The sequence below is a fragment of the Denticeps clupeoides genome, chromosome 12 (assembly GCF_900700375.1).
Source record: "Denticeps clupeoides chromosome 12, fDenClu1.1, whole genome shotgun sequence".
NCBI classification, from domain to species: Eukaryota; Metazoa; Chordata; class Actinopteri; order Clupeiformes; family Denticipitidae; genus Denticeps; species Denticeps clupeoides.
In genome coordinates, this window is record NC_041718.1 from 6,072,199 (window position 1) to 6,092,292 (window position 20,094).

At 44.0% G+C, this 20,094-nt stretch overlaps 1 protein-coding gene across 2 annotated transcripts in view; it reads right to left on the reverse strand.

Annotated features, from left to right (window-relative positions):
• mmp24 (matrix metallopeptidase 24) overlaps positions 1-14,490 on the reverse strand; it is a 27,627-nt gene extending 13,137 nt beyond the window's left edge. The window contains exons 1-4 of one of the 2 annotated variants that reach the window (XM_028998126.1): positions 14,365-14,490; positions 5,575-5,723; positions 4,448-4,564; positions 1,920-2,224 (exon numbers count right to left, since the gene is read on the reverse strand). In XM_028998126.1, the coding sequence (XP_028853959.1) occupies positions 1,920-2,224; positions 4,448-4,564; positions 5,575-5,723; positions 14,365-14,490 (697 nt within the window). Of the gene's footprint in view, positions 1-1,919; positions 2,225-4,447; positions 4,565-5,574; positions 5,724-14,065; positions 14,149-14,364 lie in introns of those variants that run through there. The other variant, XM_028998127.1, reaches the window with a different exon arrangement.
• Positions 14,491-20,094: the final 5,604 nt, after the last annotated feature.

Sequence of the window (20,094 nt, forward strand, 5' to 3'; positions counted from 1 at the left end):
AGCCTAGTGGGTAACACACTCGCCTATGAACCAGAAGACCCAGGTTCGAATCCCACTTACTACCATTGTGTCCCTGAGCACTTAACCCTAAATTGCTCCAGGGAGACTGTCCCTGTAAATACTGATTATAAGTCACTCTGGATAAAGGCGTCTGATAAATGCTGTAAATGTAAATGTGGTAGCCGTGTTAGCAAGTCCGACTGAAGACAACACAGTGTACTGATCAGTGCCGGGCAAGTTAACATTATTATCGCATCAATGCTACGGTGACCAGCTGTGCTCCTGTGTATCACATGTGACAATCACTTCACTAAAAAGACGTCCTTCATTCCCGGACATGTCCTCTTTTTGAGACCAGTCGTGCTTTCAGACTTGTTCAGATTTTTTAGTTCCATTCGCACACTAGCAGGCAACCTGCTGGTGCTAGTATTGTTAGCACCAACGTCCCTGCTTGTGCTCGTCCAACGTCCAAAATGCCTCGGTGACCTCTGTTTCATTGCGTGTGATTGATAGTATTACTACTTGTTTTTTTTCTACATCTACAGCCGACAGGAACTGTCTAAGTTAACACTGATTAAGAAACAAGTACAATATGACGTCTGTATGAGCGGCAGAACATTGTTCTGTTATTTTATTCCATTTTCATTTTTGCTTAAACTTAATTGTGTTGTCAGTATCTATCAGATACCCTTATCCAGAGCGACTTTCAATCAGTATTTAGAGGGACAGTCCCCCCCCTGGAGACACTCAGGGTTAAGTGTCCTGCTCAGGGACACAATGGTAGTAACTGGGGTTCAAACCTTCTGGTTTACCCGCTAGGCTACTACCATCACCTCTTAAGATATTGAAACAGTATTTATAAAAGATATTACCAGAACAGAAACTAGCACAATTTGAAAACCAATTACTCCAGCCGTTTTCTATTTCCAGAAACTACGCCCCAAAGGAACCGAAAATATTTGGAGATTGGGACTAATGCCATCCTCCTCTTCCACACAGGGGTGTAACTTAACTTCTTTTATCATAGAAAGAAAGTTTCCCCCTTCCTTTTCTCTGTTGGTCAGGCCTATGACACCTCCACAAGCTCCTTTTAATAAGGTTATGCGATTCTCATTGAAGAGACTCCCTCCGGAAGCCCCATATCTGCTCTGCCTTTTCCAGTGTCTCTTTATTCCCTGCGCTCTTCCTCTATCACTCCAGGTCCCTCTCTCTTATTCTTGCCCCTCTGACATATCCTCCTGACTCACAGTCAGGACTTTGATTTCTTTTTCCCTGCCTCAACACAAGGAGGGTTGGGGGTGGGCGCTGGGGGAGGGGTTCGCTCTCATTCATCTCACACATGGAGTGGGTGAGCGGGGTGCATATAGATAGGATGCTGCACCAGAACACAGTCACCCAATTAACTGTGACCCAGCCGATGTGTTGAAAATGCTGGTGTCTCACTCTCTTGTTTGCCCTCTTTTTATTCCCCATTCTAAGTGACCTCTCAGAACCCTCAAAGTACTTTTTTTTGCTGCTGATCGAAAGCTCATTACTATTAATCATTGATCTGCGAGTCATTCATCAGCAGCCATCTCTGAGTGGAGGAGTTCTTCTTGATCCTGTAAGTTATTTCTTCTTGCTGCCTCACGTTGCCTTAGGGGCGCAGTGGGCAAGTTTCAGGATAATGAGCATCTCTTTGTTTTCAAGAGATATACTTAACATGGAAACTATGGAACTAACTATGGAAGTGAACAGCGATTTCTTTGAACCATTAACCCTCTGCCCTAAACATAATCAAAAATAAGAATTGAATCTCAATATTCATTTATTATAACAGTATTAAACTATGACAATTGACTCATTCAAACTACAGGCAAGAATTAGAGTCAACTCTGAATTCTAAACTGCGCTATTAACATTAGTAAGGACCATCTTACCGTCATGATTGGCATTTCCTAATGTCCACGGTTCATCTGAATCGAAGTGTGTGTCTCCTCCAATTCCAGGCCCAGGAAAGTAGGCATGTGCCAAAAAGCCTCCTTCACCATCAAATGGAGAACTGTCACCATGAAATCCAGAGGCAAAGAAAATCATGATGTCTGCCTCCTTTCCCTCGTTCTTAATCTCCGAATAGGCCACCTCCTGGAAGGTCAGTGGGGTCACTGTTTGCCACACGTCGAAGGCCTGCCGAATTGCCCTCTGAGTGTCTTTTTCACCCACTTTCGGTGTAAAGTTGTGTATGCTGGTAAAGAGAAAGAGATACAGATTCTGATGCGACTTCTGCAACACATTTACATGGAGTATATATATGGCTGAAGGAATGTTTTTGCATGTTCTTGAGTACGTGATAATATTCTGGAAAACAGGTTCCCGACCGCCAGGCAGTACATCTGGTGGCCCATTTAAAGGTAGAACTTTGAAAGAAATGAATAGGTATGGATTAAAATATGAGCTCTGGGCACATGCTCAGGATTCACAGGCCTGAGAATGAGATGAAATCTCTGCGGCATAATCTCGACAGATTCAGTCCACTGATATGGCCGATATTAAACATCCCAAATGAATCCTGAGCTCTTTAAGGTTGGTGCGGAAAACATGATCTGCAGCTAGCGGAACATGCACAGTCCGTCAGCTGTGTACACCCTGCTTAAGCCCTTACATAACCGTCTTATAATCTGCATAAATGTTCAGAAATATGGGCCAAATGGCAAGGAAGGCCATTTACCAATAGCAGACAGGTCCCTTTCTGAAACATAACTTCAGCTGGTCAGTAATGGAAAACCTGTAAATATCTAAATTGAAAAAAAAAGGAAAATAAGATATGAAATAATTAAATTATATCACTGAGACTACAGCTCAGTCAGGAAATACAAACTTTTATAAAAACAGAAATGAACTAGTGTTTCCAAGAGGGGAAAAATCCTTCTGCCTTCTTCAGTACCTCACGCTCCATCTGATGCATCCTGACAGTCCTCAAAGATCAAATCAGATTCAGTAGCCCCAGACAGGCTAAATATAGAGTGCACTACGGGAGGTGGGTAGGATGTAAAATGCATTTAAAACTGCAGAGTCCTTGTCTGTGTCTAAATAAATAAATAACACAATAAAAAAGAAGCACTCTCCCCTTTTCTTGCCCACATTTGAGGGGCATGGTTTATTTCACTGCCTTGGGGGAAGAATTCCAGCAAGCGCTGCTGCATTGCATAAGTGAGGGGTGGACAGAAACAGACTCACAGGCCATGGAGTCTAATGTGTGGGAAATAAATAAGTAATGAGCAACGCTCGGAGAGCGAGCGCCAGGCAGATATACAGTAGAGCCTGTTCCTAGCACGAACTCAGACAACCTCGGGTCTAGTGCTGTCAGCATGGTTATTATTCTGTTTTACTGCGTTCAATAGTCTCTTGCAATGGCATTATGTTTAATCTGGCATCTATGCAGCCTGATGGAGCACACAGGAAGTGGCTGTTCATCTTTTACGAGCACAAACACACACACAAACAATAAAAGCACAGATATAAGGTATCTGTGTTTTCATAGGTTAAAGCACTCATAGATGTATTTATTAATCTACATTAAACAAAAATTTCAGATGACTCAGATTAACTATATATATAATGTAGATTAATAAATACATCTACGAGTGCTTTAGCCTATGAAAACACACATATATATATATGTGTGTGTGTGTGAGTGTATATATATATATACAATAAGACATCTTGAAGAATCAATTTAACAGGCTTTATTGTAAATACAGCATCTAAAAGATGTTATATTTACATTTTTATGAATTATTTTTACAGAAAGCATAAGAAAGGATAAACACATTCTCAAATATTTCAATTTTCAATTATATGTTTACAATGTACTCCCTGAGTGCCAAGTAAATAAAATTAAAATGAAAGAATTCCATCCATTTTCTAAGAAAGCAAGCAGACAGCAGGAATCACCACATCACCACTGTCTGCCTTCGCGACAACAGACCCTTCACCCGCAAGCTGCACACTGATGTGCCATTTGCAAACCACCCCCCTCTGATATTAAAAGGACGGTGGCTTAGCGCTCACTACTGTGTGTACAGTACACTCTGCAGAGGAGCATGTGTGGGCAACTCTCTTTTAGCCGCGTCCCCGTGTGATCTTAACACTTGTTTTTTTGTTCTCCCTTTTGAACAAAATGTACCCTGACTCCCATATAAGAGGGCCCTGTTGCATGAATCATATTAAAATGATTTAAAATACCTGAGAAGAAATAACTGGTTAGCCCATGCAGCTTGTATGAATTGAGTAAATGCTTAAAATCTTCTTGATAATCATTCAGTACACTGAGTACAAATTAAACTCTTCCAGACCTTATATGTTAATAATAATAACGAGTTCAGTTATTATTATTACTGGGGTTTACAATTTGCACTGCATAAAATTGCTCATAAACACAGAAATAAAGATAAGCACAAAAATCTACCTGTAAGAGATTTTTTTGTCCCTCCATTTTTGACCTGTTAGGGCGTAGCGTTTATTCCGCCTTCGGCGGCTGACGTGGGGGTGGTCAGGCACCCCACAACGAGGTTTCCTCATCCACCTTTATATGTTAAAAAGAGAGAACAAGTTAGGAAACTAGTAATATGCTATAAAGTGTGCATTTTCATTGATATTTCACTGACATTCCTTTATTTTATTTTTTTGCAAAAATTCAACTTTGCAAACTCACTTGAAGATCTTACTTATCCTGGTTGTCTCAGTCTTAAATGTCTGGCATATGGTTTCAAGAATCAAAAATATGATGATGGCACAAGGGACAAGAACAGCTTTTTTTGTCTTCACAGTCAGTGTTTGAATAATAAACAATATGTATTCCATAAAATTTTAATATGCCTTTATTCTAATATAATGTAAAAAAAAAAATGTTTTTTATTTTTCAGATATTAGAAAGCCAAAATGTTATGAAAGAAACCTGGATGGGTTAGATTAAATGAACTGCAACAACTAAGCATGTTAAGGAAAGCTACTTAACCAATTGTGTTTTAATCCACTTTTTTTCACAATTTCTTCATGGTGACAAGTTTTAACCCATGAATTAAAAATAGGTGTAATTGGTGTGATTATCTCAGGATGTTGCCAATATAATGATAGTTGGTGTGATTGCCCACTCGTTCAAACTGAACATTGATTATGCACAAAAAATGTATATTCCAGCAAATTCCAGTGACAAACGCAACGTGTTTTATGGGGTAGGTGACCACCCTCTACCATACTCTGACCTTAATTCCCCATCTCAAACTAGAACCTGTGGCCTTCCTCCCTACTGAGAAATATTTCCTTATATATGAAATATTTCCTTTTAGAAGCTGTAATTTACATCAATTTATCTTTCGGGATCTTGACACATGCCTTTAAAACCACAAAAAGTACATATTACGATGAACTGTTGAAATCAATAAAGAGAAATTCTGTACTGAAAAATATTCATTATTAGTAATGGTAAATGCAGAAATGTTTGACACAATACTGTGTTATGTCTATGGGTAAATGAAAGATTATTTCCAACAAGAATACATTTCAAGACTACATTTCAAGTTTGCATGTACTTACTCAATGGTGGTCTGGTCCAGCACCCCAGTCACAGGGATACCATAGAACCGCTGCATGGCAGCGACTGCAGACTGCATGGCTTTCTCCGACCGCAGGTCCGAAGTTCGGATGTCATGGGGCAGCAGGTAGCCGTAGTTCTTCAGCCACGTCTGAAAAAGAAGGACAGGGAGGAAAAACCAGTTAGCAGACCCACCAAACACCTCAGACCCCCTCCTCGCTCTCGCCTTTCATCTCCCCAGTACAGATGAGGGAAAAGTCTTATATCAGCATGTACACGAGGAGGCCCTCTGTAATTGAGTTCAAGGGTCCGATTTGATAATAAATATTTTAATGGAAGGTGGATTCACAGCCTCCCAGTGTTCTCAGCGGGAGACTGGCACCATCATTACCGCTAAAGTCTCAGGAGAGACTCTGGGGCTGCAAACTGACTTATTGAGGCAGTCATATACCCTAAAGTGCCGAGCACATTCTAACGCCATTATGCACAGTAACAACATGTCAAATAAGCAATAAATTGCGCATTTATATATGGTTGGATTTTTAATGGATACTTTATACAATGATCATTTTTGGAGAAAGAAATTATGGCTATTAAACCATTTAAAAAAAACAATGATTTGCAATGAAATTATTTTGATTAATCATGGTTTATCCAGAAGACCCTTATAAAGCATCACAGGGAATTTTGTTTGTATAAAATAAGGTTGTGTTTGAAGAAAGATGCATCCAGATGCCAGTTTTATTTTGCGTTTGAGTGTCTCGGCAGCCATGCATCTCCGTCTGAAAATAACGCAAAATCGCACGCAAAATATGTATCATCAACATCGGCCCTAAAACGTCCGTCTTTACCTCTCCAGCTATGAAGAAACTGGCTTCCGTGTCAAAGGTCAGACCCCACACAGGAAGTAAACAAGTCACTGCTGCATTAATGATGTGAATTCATTTTAACATCTTAAATAAAAGCAATTGCATTGATAAATATGTTAATGTCACAGCCCTAAAATAAATACAAAACACAGCGATGCATCATGCCTCTGATCCCATTAGCTACACCACTAAACCTAGTCTCACGTGAGCGAGCGACAGACGTGACATACGAAGCACTCAGTTAATCTTTGTGAAAGTATTCCACTGATGATGGCGGTGCTCGAGCCAGCAGCTGCTCAATCCTTAGGGGAAATCACTCAAATTAAATAATTCACCAGAGCTATCCCACAACACCATTAAAATCACAGCACGCGCGTGCGGAAAGCACGAGTGCGGCGGCTAAACAAATTGAGACAATGGATTTCTCCTCCTGCCCCAGAGTCGAGGGAAGCGAAGAGCGCCTGTAATTTGGCTAGGCATCTCTGCGCTTATCACTTCCCAGGAGTCGGGGTAAAAATATCCACCCGCTCTGCCAAATGTGGCCTGCTCGAAAATGGCCAATCCTCCTGACTGAATGTGATCAGGTAGCCATTTCAAACCCTCCCTGCAATTTAATGTCAGGAATAAAAACTCATTTTGCGATCATGTAGCAGCCGGGAGGTTTTTATCGGAGGCACAGTCAGTTAAGCTTGAAAACCCGGAAAACCTGCCACACCAACAGATCATCATCACCAGATGAAAGATTTTCTTTTCCCCGGTGGGAGTTAACTTTCAGTCAGACCTTCACAAGTGAAATTTTGACAACTTTTTCAAGCAGATAATGTATGCAATAAAGACCATCAAAAATAGTAAAAATGCCCTACTAAATTATATAAACCGTAACGAGAGCCTAATTGATTACTGATGAAACTGGGCTTGAGGGGTGGGTTGACGTAGTGGAGTAGGCATGCTGAGAATGTAATTAGTCAGCGTAAGCGGTCATAACCAACGGTGTTCCATCAGGCCAGACCTGACCATGCTGATATTTATACTTTTTCACTTTAGCCACAAATTGTCAGTAATTTGAGTTTGTCAGGTATTTATATCGAACCATATTTCACAAATGACCACTAATATCAAAAACTTAGTTAACTTAAATTTAAACATATCCTGAAATTATAATTTTTTTGCTTTTATATTGGTCTTGTTGGTCCCCATTATCCTGTACCTCAAGTCTCTTTCCAAAATTCAGCCATAGTGCGGAGTCACAGCAACTTTAATCCAGTTCCACACAAGTTTCCTTCACCTCCTTCATACGAGCCATGGATTCAGGAGTAATATTTTTGATTAGAGAAGGCTTTCATTAAAAACTGCAGTTCCCACTCAACTAACCTAGAGCTCAATATCAAACTCAGCCCTGTGGAATCACACACCTCAGGGCAAACACACCACATCCTGGAGTTCTAACTGCCCCCTGCACAATAACATGATGCATTTACAATCATGTGTTAGGGGTTTCAGAGCAATTGTGAGAAAAACACATATCATCTGACAGAAAATGGATATATCATGTGTATTTTTAAGCCTTTTAATGCGCATAATGCATATTGTGCATGAATTGAAGTTTTTTATATTGACAAACTGTGTTACATTTTGTGGCTTAAATACATTGAGAGAAGAAAAATGTTTCTTTCACAAAATGCTTTTGGTGAAAAATTATATTAATTTATTAGCAAAATGCAATTTGTGCAGTACGATTTGTGCAGTACAAATAATTTGTTATTTAGAAAGATGGTGAAGTGATTGTCACTGTGAAACACTGCAGCACAGCACACGATGACACAACGAAATGTGTCCACTGCATTTAACAATTGCCCTTGGTGAGCAGCCATGACAGGCGCCCGGGGAGCAGTGTGTGGGGACGGTGATTTAAACCGGCAGCCTTTCGATTATGGGTGTGATTTTTACAATGCATGCAATTTAGGCAGAGCTAAGACTTGTTTCTGAAGGAGAGCCCAATGATTACTTTGTTATTATGAGAAGTTTCCATTGTCAGATATCGCATATTAATTACTGAATTACATGCCCCTATTTTGCTCTTTTGGAAACAGTGGCACAAAGATTCAGCATTAAACCAACTTTTGACTAATCTCTCAGGATGGAAACTGATTTTCTTTTGTGATGTTTTTGGAAGAAAGACGCCTTGTTGATCAGTTTACACCGTGGGAGCCCAGTGGGAGCAGTTCTTAAGCCCATTTCCGGTTCTGGCTGCCCAAGCGAGGAGTGGCTCAGCTGCAGGCACATCCACGGCAAAGTGCTTTTAAAATGTAAAAAGATCTTTCAAGTTTTTCACTTTGAATTTCTACTTTGTATGAAAGTGTACTTTTATAACGAAGCTGTGCATTGTCTTTGTACACATTTAAGCTGTATCAGACATTAAAGAGTCCATTTGCAGTTCTGTGAACAAGGTGCATGGCAAGCAAAGAAACGTGTTGACAGGAGGGGGCTCATCATTTCAACGACGGCTGCGTGAGAGCTGTCAATCCTTCTCTTTGGTCCCTTTCATTTTAAAATTAGTTAAGAGAAACATAATTAAAATTTGTGTTCAAGGTGTCAGAAATTATAGCACATCAGAATGAAAGGGCTAGTGTCTCATGACGCAGGTCACGCAAGTCCTTTGCTGTTTTTTATCTGTTTATTTCTGCACATGTCAGAAGACACGCTTGGTGTGAACGCCCCCCATGCGCTATATCTATTATCGTGCAAAGAAAATTGGGCCCATGCTGTCAGATTAGGAGGAGCAATCTTTGCCCAAATTGGTATCATCAAGTATAAAGGTCTTTTTTCAGCTCTCCACCGCATCATGACCTTATTTCCTCCTGCATGAAATCATATGCCATCTTCATCCTGACGTGCAGGAGCATATGACTGTAAAGCTTGTGACATCCTTGTGGATGCCTGGATTCGTCCAAGTGAGGTGAAGCGCCAGGGCTCGGCCTGTGTGTCTGGGCGGGGAGCTGCTCATGGTTTGATGGAACGGCGCACGCTGCAGCCCCGCACGTGTTGACTAATTACACACCCCCCCACTCTGCTTTCTGATCTCCAGAAAACACAAACACAGGATAAAAAAAGCAATGAACGTAATTAATACACGCAATGCCAAACCACACCCCATAACATGCATATATATACATATTCATTTGATGAACCTATTCTTTATTGTGCTCATCAACAGTCATTGTTGTTATGATCTATGGTATACAAATCATGACCTTTTTAAGTGCAAGTTGTTGTTTATGTCAATGTCCCAACCAAATGTGTCCTCTGCAAGTTCAAGTTCAGCGGGTTGATTAAAATATATCTGGAAACACGTTGACACGACTTCCTGTCTATGCCAAACATTGTGGTGTGTGAATGATGATGACGTCATTTCCGTGAATGGCCGCTCGCTTCTATTGGCCGCTCTCCTCCTCATCCCGCCTCTCTCCTCCTCATTAGCATTTAAAGCTACAGACACTGAAATGGCGCGTCCTGGACAAATCTCATTGTGGGACTGGATCAGAGTGGCTGTAATTCTGCACCAAGGCTGAATTTCGGAAAGACACCTCAGATACAGTATTAGGGCACCAATAAGAATTTATGTCAGGGGTTCTTTACACAAAGTTAAGGACTGACATAAAAGCATAAAGACCAAACGTGGGACATGGGCCAGTGCAAGAATAACGTCTGAGGCCAAAAATAACCAAAAACGTGTAAACAACAAGAAGACAGACAACGATAATCTAGAGAAATGAATAATGAAGGTGCAAAGTAAAAATAGGGCAAATACCGCTGTGCAACCTGGAATAGTGCAATAATAGACAATATGTTCTAAACATAAAAGAGGTAGACATTTAACCCTTCACCAACTGGGATACATAGTTAGTCAGTGAGTGAGGGCATAGCCTCAAATGTCTTTCCGGAATATATTTGTACTTATAAGAGACACTTATTGATTTTATTTAAGACCAACGCAGCTGAATAACCATAATTCCTGTTTAAAAAAGAGTGTGAAGAGTGAAGCCATTGTAACAGTGCCACCCTGATCTGGTAAACAGAGGGGAATCTAAGTGTTCGAGCCCCGGAGAGGACGGGGGAAGATGTGAACATTGATCCGCTTCGCACTTGGCGTCTCCTGTTCGCCAGCAGAGGAGAAGGGACCACACCGGCCCGCGCAAAACAGGCCGATCGATAGCGCTGGGAAGTGAATGATGTACGGCCGTCCCCGTCCCTTTAACAAGGCTGACCGGGCACATTCGCGAGGGGGGGAGCCGGAGAGACCGAGGACGACATGATGAGGGACGTCGGAGGCAGCGGGGAGGCAGCAGACAGCGAGGGGGAGGAAGAGCGTACAGTAGATGGATGGTGGGGGATGGGGAGTACAGTCCGTGGAAGCTGGAGGAGGAAAAAATATCCGGCGGAGCGGCGAAACAAAGGAGGGCGGCCTAGCGCGCTGCGGCGAAGGACGCGCTCGAGGTGCATGTAAACAACGCCGCTGTCCCCGGCTCTGGCGGCGGTAATGGTGACAAAGTTGGCTGCTTTTCGGGGAGGACGAGAGGCGGCACGTGTTTTATTCATTCCGTCCTGCCTCTGCACGTGGTGCCTTGAAGAGACATATTCAGGCCGAATTACGAGAGCCACCAAAACGCCGATCTTTCATCTGGTTGATTTGAGACGAAGCCGCTTCTCTTGGTTTACGCTGCCTACAGACCTCAGAGCTCAACCGCGTGGCATCAATCCTGCCCCGTCACTCTTCAGTTCATTAATATTACGTAATAAAATCCGCTGTCAGATCTAATGTCAAAACAGGCAATTTCGGAAAAGAGCCGCGGGCTAAACGCTCCACCTCGGAAACAAAGGAACGATCAGAGCGCCACCGTCTGTGTCATGTGCTGCAATTCGATTGCTTTTTCGCGGCGGCGTGATGCATGCAGCTAATGCGCGGCCTGCCGGGCCCCAGGGACGCGCCGGCGGGGCCACAACATCCACACTCACCCGAGCGGGCCAAGTGTTTAAATATCACACAAGTTCGGCAGCGAACGGCTCCCCGATCCCCCGACACGGGAGCGAAGGGGCGGGGGGGGGGACAAGGAGAGGCTAAGTAGGCCGGCCTTCCCGACAGTTGGAGTGTTTGGAACGGATTCAGCGGCAATTTTATTCTTATTGAATTTGACTTTAGTATTTGGGGTCACGGTCATAAACAGGCTGGATGGAAGACGTGCAGCGCGCGAAGGCGTCGTGAAGGAAATGTAAATGGAGGGGGTTAAGCCAGAACATTAGACAAACTGCCAGGGTTCTGGGCCATGTTCTCCTGGGAGACCTTGGGTCCTGGATGTTGCTTCGGCATCCGACTGAAGGCAGTTGCGGGTGGTCAGTGCTATACGTCCAAGAGGACACATGGATGGAACGATTCGTGGACAGTTGTAGAAGTCTGAAGGTGCTTTCGATCTGATCAAATGTCCGTGTCACGTGCCGGATGAGGTGGGAGCTGTTTCCAGAGCGCTTAATGCTGCGGCTGATGTCTGAAACACAGCAAACGTTCGGAATTTACATTCCGAACAGGCATTGCTACGTGGGAACATCGTGACTGTGCGTGTTTTCAGAGGCACATTGTCTCATAATGAGCTCTGCCGTCAAGAATACGGGAACTCGTCGATAAAAACAATAGTAAATCAGCTGAGGTCACCATGGAAACTGGAATCACTCATTCATACACACGAAGGGCAGAGTGTGAGACGATAAAACACCTAGATAATCAGAAAGTCTGGCTTTTATTGTTCTGTAGTTTATACCTGGTGGGGACCACGCCGGGTCTGCTCCACCGAAGTCATCATCTTCAAGTGACAATCTGTCGGGGACACCAAGTACTTTAATGGTCTCCACGACGATCGGTGACACAGGCGGGAGTCATCATGTTAGCGCGCCAGACCATACATGTTGTCGGCTCGATGTGAAACCTTACATAACGTGACTCAGTCGAGACGACGACGCCCATTTCCCCAGATTTCCATTGGCCGTGCATTAAGACACTGTTTTCCGCCACTCGTGGACGCCGCGCGTTTGTGCCTCCGCCTCTCCGCTAAGCCCTTATGGCCATTTGTGTCGTTCAGTAACCTGTAAAAAGCCATTAATTAACCGTCCAATAAGCCCAAACGCTAATCTTCTGTGACTCAGTAAGCGTGGCTGACAGGTTCTCGCCTCCCCTGTGCCCACAACATGACTCATCCTGGACGTGGGGCGTTTTTACGACCCGTCCCAGATGCAACCGAGACGGAGCATAAGGGAGGCAGGAGGGGGGTAAGAAGAGGCAGAAGCTTTTATCCTTTAAACAAAAACATCAACATCATCATCATCATCATCCTCATCACCATCGCGGACACATGCCTGGCCTTCCAGACGCCGGCGCCTCATCACCGATGCCGTGGTTCGCCTCGAAGTCGTCTCGGGGTGTCGCGCCACATCGACCTGAACCGAGACGATCGGTACCCGCGACCACCGGTGCCGGGCCGGTGTTATAACGCAAAGTACGGCAGCACCTCACCTCACCTCACCTCAGCCCCAGTCAGCATCTGGAAAAGGGAACGTTCCCCACATACCCGCCACGGCTCTGATCTTGCCGAAATAAAGCCTCCGGGGCTTACTGTACCTTCTACCCTCCCTCCGAGCGGAACCCCCCCCCCCAAAAAAAACAAGATATCACGCGGAGGAGGATACGGGATACTGTGTGGAGCCCGGCGACCATGAGTCTGGAGAAGAGGAGGAGGAGGAGGAACACCTTCGGCCAGACAAAGGCACGGGGCCTCCTCTGCCAGCGATTCTATTTCACCGGACGGCACCGCGGGCCGACCCTGGTGCGGGTAAACAAAGGCCGGCCGTAATCTTCCTGGCATCTGGGATGCACGGGACCGTTGTGAGCCAATCGAAACGTGCGACCCCTTCCTCCTGAGGCGAGGGGCAACGGCCGAGAATCAAAACACAGCGGCGCAGCAGCCATGTGAAGGCGACGGCCATCGGCTCTGTTTTTAACAATGAACGTACTATTTCTCACCGCACGCTGCCCGCGCCTCGGATCAGGATGAAAACAGGGAATATTCCTCCGCAGCAGGCACACTGTGTGCTGCTGTAGGACCATCCCCTTCACAACAATGGAGATGAACAGTAACAATGTCAACAATGAGATCTTACAGTTCAACATTCATTCTTATATAAATGACAAAAAAAATAAGAACGGATGCATCTGATGACGTGTCATATTGTAAATAAGAAAAAAAAACATTGTATCAATAACCATCCATTCTGGCATCAACAGAACTAGTCGATGAGCTGGTGATAGTGAGTTATGTTCGGATCCCGAGGGATGGATGTCCGTGCTGTTTTCCTCGCCACTGAATGAATTCGTCGTTTTCGGGAATAAACGTGGCGCAGTTTAATTGGACGCCGCGGAAAAACTGTCAAAACAAAATGGATCGATTATCAATAACATCGCCGGGCTGCAAAAAAAATAAAATAAAAAAACTTACAGAAACCGGGTTAAACGGTAAATTCGACATTCAGCCAATAACAATTCACCCTGCAGCCTGTGACATGAGATAAAAAAAAAACTGACCGTAAAACAGCATAAAACCGCAGGAAAACAGGAACGCTGGAGCTCCAGCTCGTTTATCGAATTTTATTTATTTATATGAGGCCGTCCATTTAACTCATCATTTATTCATCCCGTCCCATTTCGTTATTGCGGTGCATGGTAATGGCCTATAATAATAATAACTATAACGGTGATAATGATATGATGGAGTGGGATGGGGGGGGCGGTGCGGTGTAAGGGGGGGGGGTCCGGTCCCGCGCGTCCCGCAAACGGGAGACCAGGGAGCGCAGGGATGCCCACCACCGCCATCGCCGACCTACCTCCACGATGAAGGTCTTCTCCTCGCCACAGAAGGAGACCGCCCAGAACAAGATGTGGAAATAGCAGGTCTTCCAGCAAAAGCCAGGGAGCCCCGTCCTCCTTCCCTTCGCTCCCGCCCCCGCCATGACTGTCCCCAAATTCCCCCCTCAGTCCCCCGGCCGAGGTCCAGTCTGCCCGTATTCCGCGGAAAGAACGCTGCCCCTCTGCCTGCTCCTCGCCCGCAGCCAGCGCGCTAAAGCCGCGCGTCCATTGCGCAGACTCTGCTCTTAAAGCGGAGAGCGCCGCAGCATCACAGCGGCGGAGCCGGCTTGCCAGGTTCGCTCGATTTCACTCAAACAACAGGGCTCCTAAAACATCATGTAGAATTAACTAAACGACCGCGATTTGTAGAAACACACCCTCACCGTGGCTGTTATCATTTTTTAAAAAATTATAATATATATTTACTTCAAACAGTGTCGTGTAAATGACAGTGGGGGAAATATCATTTGGTAATGAACTGGTAATTCCACTTTTAGCATTACCATAAAAATACTCAATATCCCTAAAAATGTTTTCACAGTACATGAAGAGTGAGGGGTTGGCAAATGACAACAAGTAAACACACCATTTAGGTCATGTTTATTCCAATTCGAATCACTGTTGCCATGGCTACTAAGTTTATTTATCCTAAAATAATGATACCAGAATGATGTGTGGTGGAAAGGAAAACTAAAATGTGTTGACAAAAGTTTTTTTTGTTTTGTTTACAGATTTCTTTATTCTCTCACTAAATGTGCCATAGCTGAGCAATTTATATAAACGACTTAATTTCTGCAAGTGGACAGTTGGCCTTTTGTCTTTTATTCTGTATTCTTAACCCCTTCTGTTTGGGATTCTGAAATTAACCTCACTGCACACACGTTCGCGGTATCACGCGTTTTGGCAGACCAGCGACGCGACACCTGGCAACCCGCGCATCAGAGGAGCAGCGACAGCGCAGGGCCGAGCGACGCGGCTGTCGCGGGGCGTCCAGCGTCCAAACGCTTCAGGCCTGGAAGCGGATCGCTGGCGGAGTCGCCGGGGTGGCAGCAGCTACTTCGATACCGGCGGGGGCGGGAAACACGACACCGCCTGTCGTCATGTGCTGGCCAATGCACGTACACTGGTCCCCGGTCAGAGAGGAGGTGTGCATTATTTATATTTCATGATACCTTGATACGGTCCTTACAGTCTTCTTCAGGTCAATAGAAACTCTACATATTACTTAGCTTTTTTCATAATTGTGTTTCACAGAAATTAAGTTTATTGCTAATGTGGCATGAAAGCATTAGGCCATTTTTTGTATCATATTAACATATTTATGTACTTATAGGAGATGAGGTGACTTCCAGTGGAGCATAAAATGCCACAGTGCATCTGCAAAATGTCACTACTAATGTACCGTCCGTCCAGTCTGAATTTGGGAAGCGTCTTATATCTTAATAACCCGTATCAAGAGTTACTTACACCAGTGGAAATCACATTATTAGTGGAAGATGACAAGGACCTGTCAACCGGGCGGAAACACCAAAATGTTGGAAAATGTATATAAGTTATCATGCTACTAACCTTTACTACCTTTTTGACATATATATCCCACATGTATTAAACTCTATTAATCCTTTTGACATATATATATATCTAGCATGCATTAAACTATATTAATCCTTTTACTATGCACACTACATTGAATCATTAGTCTCTCCAGAAACTGGTGGGCTAAAGGCTGTTTGCAGAACAGAATGACCGCGACCAGATAAGAGGAGGCCTGCAGCCGCGGAGAAGCAAGAAAAACAAGAAGACCTTGGCGATGGAGTGTCTACTAAAGAGATTTGAACCTGTGACTTTATGGTTTTCAGGTTCATAGGTGAGTGTGTTACCCAGTAGGACACTATCACAAATAATTTGCATGTCCTAAATAATAGGGTGGAGTAGCCTAGTGGGTAACACACTCGCCTATGAACCAGAAGACCCGGGTTCGAATCCCACTTACTGCCATTGTGTCCCTGAGCAAGACACTTAACCCTAAGTTGCTCCAGGGGGACTGTCCCTGTAACTACTGATTGTAAGTCGTTCTGGATAAGGGCGTCTGATAAATGCTGTAAATGTAAATGTAATTAAGAGTAGTTCCGAGTTCTGTTTACTTCAGCTATAGATGCCATACAGCCATAAAGCAATTGTCATATGTGAAACGATGCTCTTTTTTTATTAGCACATTAAAATACTTACCAAACTGCACAGAAGCTTCATCAAACTATTTTAAACACAATTCCTTTGTATGGGAAGACAGCAGCGGAGCGAGAATATAAATCACCAGCTAAATTGAGAGCATAAAGGCACATGTGCAGTTATTACTGGAGTTTTATTTATGAGTGCGGAGCAGCGCAGGTGTTACTCAGAGGGATGGATTAGGACGGTCGCTCTATTCATCACCGAGGAGGTTAATTCACAGGTCTCTCTCTCTATCTCTCTCTGTCTCTGCGTGTGCATATGAACTCATTCACCTAAAAGAGGGAACTGTGACTATTTTTGTCACTGCCAGCGCTCCTTTTTTTCACGCATTGCTCCATTTCGTCTCAGTTAAAGGCAGTCTGGTGTTTACGTTTCACCTGGAACGACTTTCAGGTAAAAAAAAAAAAAAAACTTTAAGATGTGATTCAGCAAATTGTGGAATATATTGAATATATTGTCCGATTTCCTGGTTTAGGCAGCTTGACTAATGAATGACTGAACCTGGATCCATCAAAATCATCACATACATAATAAGATGAGTTGCATGCGTTGTGTACTGGTTACATTTGTTATTGGAAAATTGGTATTTGGACAGAGAAAGTAAGACAGAGAAGGAGGACCGGGTAACTCACGTTAGAAACTACGTCTGTTTTGGAGACTCTCGCTTCGCACGTAGTGGGGAGTTGGGACTCCAGCGGGAGCACTTGTGGTTATAGAGATTGCACCATTCACATATATCTGCACAGAAGGACACAAGTGCCCTTAGAAGAGATGGCTAGGCCTTAGCATTTCATATGTTGAGAAACGAGAAGCCCGTACAGGGCACTATATTTTAAACTGGTGCTTTATCATAAAGAAAAGCAGGAACAATACACGCTTGGTATTGCATGATCTTTACTTATTGAGTAATTCTCACTCACGCCACTTCTGGGTGGCTTCAGCCTGCGCCCGTCAATTCATGGCATGCACAGACATCACTAAAGATCGTGTTTCTTACTTCTTACATTTATTTTTTATTGATGTGCCTTACACGAGTGAACAAGCCCACGCTCATGTGTAGTGTTGCCAGTTTAAAAATAAGGCAGAAAATGTTCAATCTAATTCATTGTGTAACATGTACAATATTAGAAATTAGTGTTATGCAACGTGTTAACTACTGAACTGAAAACAGAGTGTGACAGTACCTCTACTATTAGCTTTTACATTTTTTGCCTATGAGTGTCACAGCACCGACAGGCTGGACTTTGCTGAGAACAGGAAGTCAGGGAGACAGGGAGACGAGTGTTGGGTCCAGTGCCCAGGAGGTGGCTCTCTATCTGGGTCACAATCTGCAGTGCCTCTCCCTCTCCTGGAGGCAGCCAGCTCCATTCCACGCTGCGAGGATGGCAGCATGTAGCCCAGAGCTTCCAAGGCGAGCAGCGGGGGGGGATTTGAATATCACACCCCTTCCATCTGGAACCACAGAGAACCGAGCAGAACACACTCCGCCGTCACCATACGGGCTGCTGTCTGAAGGCTGACAGAGGAACAGGGGCCATTAGGAGCTACGTGAAAAGCTGCCAAGGCTGGAGGAGAAATTGGATGCGCTGTCTCTGAGTACAGGTGTCAGATCTGGGTCACGCCGGCAGTCAGGTGAGCGCAGACCGGAGACACAGATCTGACGCCGAACGCACAAAATTCATCTCGTACCCCTGATATGAATACAGATACAGGCATCAATCCAACAACAGATGGCCTTCATAATATTGACAATATCGACCTATTCATTATTAACAGCTACAGTTACAATTCTGCAAGATTACATTAATAGAACAGGGAAAACTGGATTTGACAATAATGAAATGTGAAAACTCTAAACTACAGCACGAAACATATATTAAAATGCAATTCTGTTATTACCATATGCTATCTGCTATTACCAGTGTTGGAAAGATAACTTCATTAGAATTACAATTACCCTATTTAAAATATAATAGTAGTAACAATTTCTCTTAATGCATAAACGGAACATTTGATCTCTTTTTATTATGTAACCCAGCAGTGTTTACCTTATATCATATATGAATTCTATGAAATATTGTGCTTTTATTTACAGTAAGAGGTGGTAGTAGCCTAGTGGGTAACACACTCGCCTGTGAACCAGAAGACCCAGGTTTAAACCCCACTTACTACCATCGTGGCCCTGAGCAAGACACTTAACCCTGAGTTGCTCCAGGGGGGGGGACTGTCCCTGTAACTACTGATTGTAATTCGCTCTGTATAAGGGCGTCTGGTAAATGCTGTAAATGTAAATATCAAGCACTGACTACTACCAAAATTCTTTTAATTTATGAATGTTGTCATGTCCCCGTCTAGGGGTTGGGAAACATGACAACAAACGAGGGGAATGTGTGCGGTGGGAAGACACAGATACAAGGCCAAGTGAAATATTGTGCTTTTATTTACAGTGAGCGGAGAACAACCAACCAAACCTAAAGTGCTATATACACAACAACACAACAATCCACAGGAGGACAACACACCATGAAATGAGAGACTATACAGATACACAACAAAGCCACAACTAACCACACTAATCACTCTAACACAAAACAAAGGCTTCTATCCAACTCTACAACACCCTCCTCTCGCCGCCACTGCCTCCTCCTCCGGCTCCACAACGATGAGCCCCGACTGATGGTTGGAATGGTCCTTAAGTACTCCCGTCCTGTCCATTGATTGGCTGGCAGTTGACGAGGGAAATGTTGGGCGGAACCATATTCCCAACAAACACAGAGCACACAAACACAGAGCACCCCAAACCACTCTACGCCCCAAAAGACATAACATTGAACACCATCATAATTGGTCAATCGGTGTATCACATGCGATACACAGCAGCACAGCACACGATGCACACAGTGAAATTTGTCCTCTGCATTTAACCCATCACCCTGAGTGAGCAGTGGGCAGCCATGACAGGCGCCCGGGGAGCAGTGTGTGGGGACGGTGCTTTGCTCAGTGGCACCTCAGTGGCACCTTGGCGGATCGGGAATCGAACCGGCAACCTTCTGATTACAGGGCCGCTTCCTTAACCGCTAGGCCACCACTGCCCCCATCATGTGTATCTACCAACACTACCAACAGAAAGCAACATTCACTGTGAAAACACACCTGGCAGGCCGGTAGCATCCGACATCTTTCTCCAGCAAACCACCCTCCTCCCAGTCAGATGATACGGTGAAATGAAATAGCTACTTATAATCATGGCTGTAATCAACCTCTCCTCCATCTTGGTTTCAGAGCCACTTCAGTGCTTTGTTTCTAATGTTATACAGTTTTATTGACTACTGGTTACACCACTACACCATTATTATTAAACATATTGGCAAGGTTTTGCATAACTGTGACTAAATTACACTTATTCCTGCTGTAACTGTAAAGGATTACAATTAAAGAAAATGTTGGAATGAAATTCCGTTACGTTGTTACATTTA